The following is a 1,790-nucleotide window of genomic DNA, read 5'->3' as shown; positions in this document are numbered from 1 at the left end:
CTTCGTTTACAGTCCCACATGTGGGTGGCAGAAAATGTGCAGGGGATTCCCTGAAAATATTCTTTCTAAAAAGTTTTTAGCTCATTCCAAACCCATCTCTTAAAAGACAGCTACGTTCTTGCTCTGCTTATCTCATTAAAACACAAGGCAATTAGATTTCTGCACATATCCTTTTAAGTAGCTGCTTGTTCAAGCATCCAATTTATGACAAAAGATTCAGTTGAGTAATTTAATGTGGTTTGCACTTCAGCAAGATGAACTGGTATCTTTAAATTTAAGCTTGAGATCAACACTAGATCATACTGTGGCCTTGTCATGATCTCGTTGAATAGAGCCAACGGGTGTCTGTCTATAGATGTTTCAAGTGACCTGTGTTTTTATTCTGTTCCCAAAAGGGTCAGAAAATGAGCCTCAATTATTAGAGGCTAGCTCCCAGTTTCCCTTTTGCCTTGGCTCTGACTGTGATGTATGAGGCTTCACTGATCACATAAAATTCTGTCTCTATGACTTTACCAATAGGCTTCCACCTGGAAGGCACACGCAACTACTTAAGAAGAGAGTATCATCTTAGGAGTAGGATTTCCTGCCCAGCACTCTATGCAGAGTGTCCTGGACTGCTTTATTTCTCAGACTATACACAATGGGGTTGAGTAGAGGTGTTATGACAGTGTAGGTCACTGAGATTAACTGATCCTGATCTTTGGTATTCTCCAACTTGGGCTTGAAGTAGGCAGTGGAGTCACAGCCATAGTGGACGATGACCACAGTGAGGTGGGAGGCACAGGTGGCAAAGGTCTTCTTCCGGCCTTCAGCTGAGGCAATCTTGAGAATGGCGGAAATAATAAGGACATAAGAGATGAAGAGAAAGGTGGCAGGGGCTGTGATAGCAAGGAGGCTGATAATTAAGGTCAGAATGTCATTGATGATTGGGGTAGCACAGGCCAGGTCCAACACAGGCCGAACATCACAGAAGAAATGCTCAATCAGTGAGGTGCAAAAGGGCAGTCTGAAAATGGCCACAGTCTGAACCAATGAGAGTGAGAACCCTGTGACACAGACTGAGGATGCCAGCATAGCACACACCCTCCAATTCACGATGATTGAGTAGCGAAGCGGGTTGCAGATGGCCACATAGCGATCATATCCCATTACTGCTAGCAGGAGGCAGTTGGTGATGGCAAAGCCAAGGAAAAACAAGAGCTGAGTCCCACAGCCCTCCAGGGAGATGGATTGGCTCAGGCCTACAAGGCTACAAAGCATGTGTGGGATAATGACCAGGGAATAGAAAGTTTCTGACGTGGAGAGCACACTTAAAAAGAAGTACATAGGAGTATGGAGGTGATGGTCAACGTAGATTGTAGTCAGGATGATGAGATTGCCAGCCAGTGTTAGGATGTAGAGGGCGAGAAAGACCACAAAAAGTATGAGCTGATGTTCTCGAAAACTGGAGAAACCTTGGAAAACAAACTCTCTTACCTCTGTGTGGTTGGCTCTCTGCATTGAGAATCTCAGGTCTGAAAGAGTAAGAGAAAGTCCACACTATCTTTTAGCAAAAAATAACTGTGCTCTTGAGTACACCGCAGAGGGCAGAAATGCAACACAGCAAAGACTCAGTTCAAAACTCAGTGAATCAACTTTTTTCTTCAGGGACATGGCAGACTAACTCGTTGGACTGAAAATAAAGATGCACAAAACTTGAGTGTTTGTATTTAAAATTTTGATATAAAGCATTCTTCTTAAGTACACCTGGGTCATTTTTTAAAAAATGATCATCAATGGCCCATGAAATT

The 1,790-nt window shown here is 43.4% G+C and overlaps 1 protein-coding gene across 1 annotated transcript; it reads right to left on the bottom strand.

Moving 5' to 3' along the window:
• Positions 1 to 567: 567 nt before the first annotated feature.
• LOC116538402 (olfactory receptor 10J1-like) lies at positions 568 to 1,500 on the bottom strand. Its single transcript, XM_032260782.1, has one exon. The coding sequence runs from the start codon at positions 1,498 to 1,500 to the stop codon at positions 568 to 570; it is 933 nt and encodes a 310-aa protein (XP_032116673.1).
• Between the last annotated feature and the right edge of the window lie 290 nt (positions 1,501 to 1,790).

This window comes from Sapajus apella, unplaced genomic scaffold (genome assembly GCF_009761245.1).
Source record: "Sapajus apella isolate SASKATOON/1434 unplaced genomic scaffold, GSC_monkey_1.0 scaffold119, whole genome shotgun sequence".
Taxonomy (NCBI): domain Eukaryota; kingdom Metazoa; phylum Chordata; class Mammalia; order Primates; family Cebidae; genus Sapajus; species Sapajus apella.
Note: the sequence above shows the minus strand (reverse complement) of the source record. Positions and strands in the feature narration are given on the sequence as shown.

What these genes read in the sequence shown, in the direction of transcription:
- LOC116538402 (XM_032260782.1), bottom strand. Translation starts at nt 1,500, where the DNA reads ATGCAGAGAGCCAACCACACAGAGGTAAGAGAGTTTGTTTTCCAAGGT.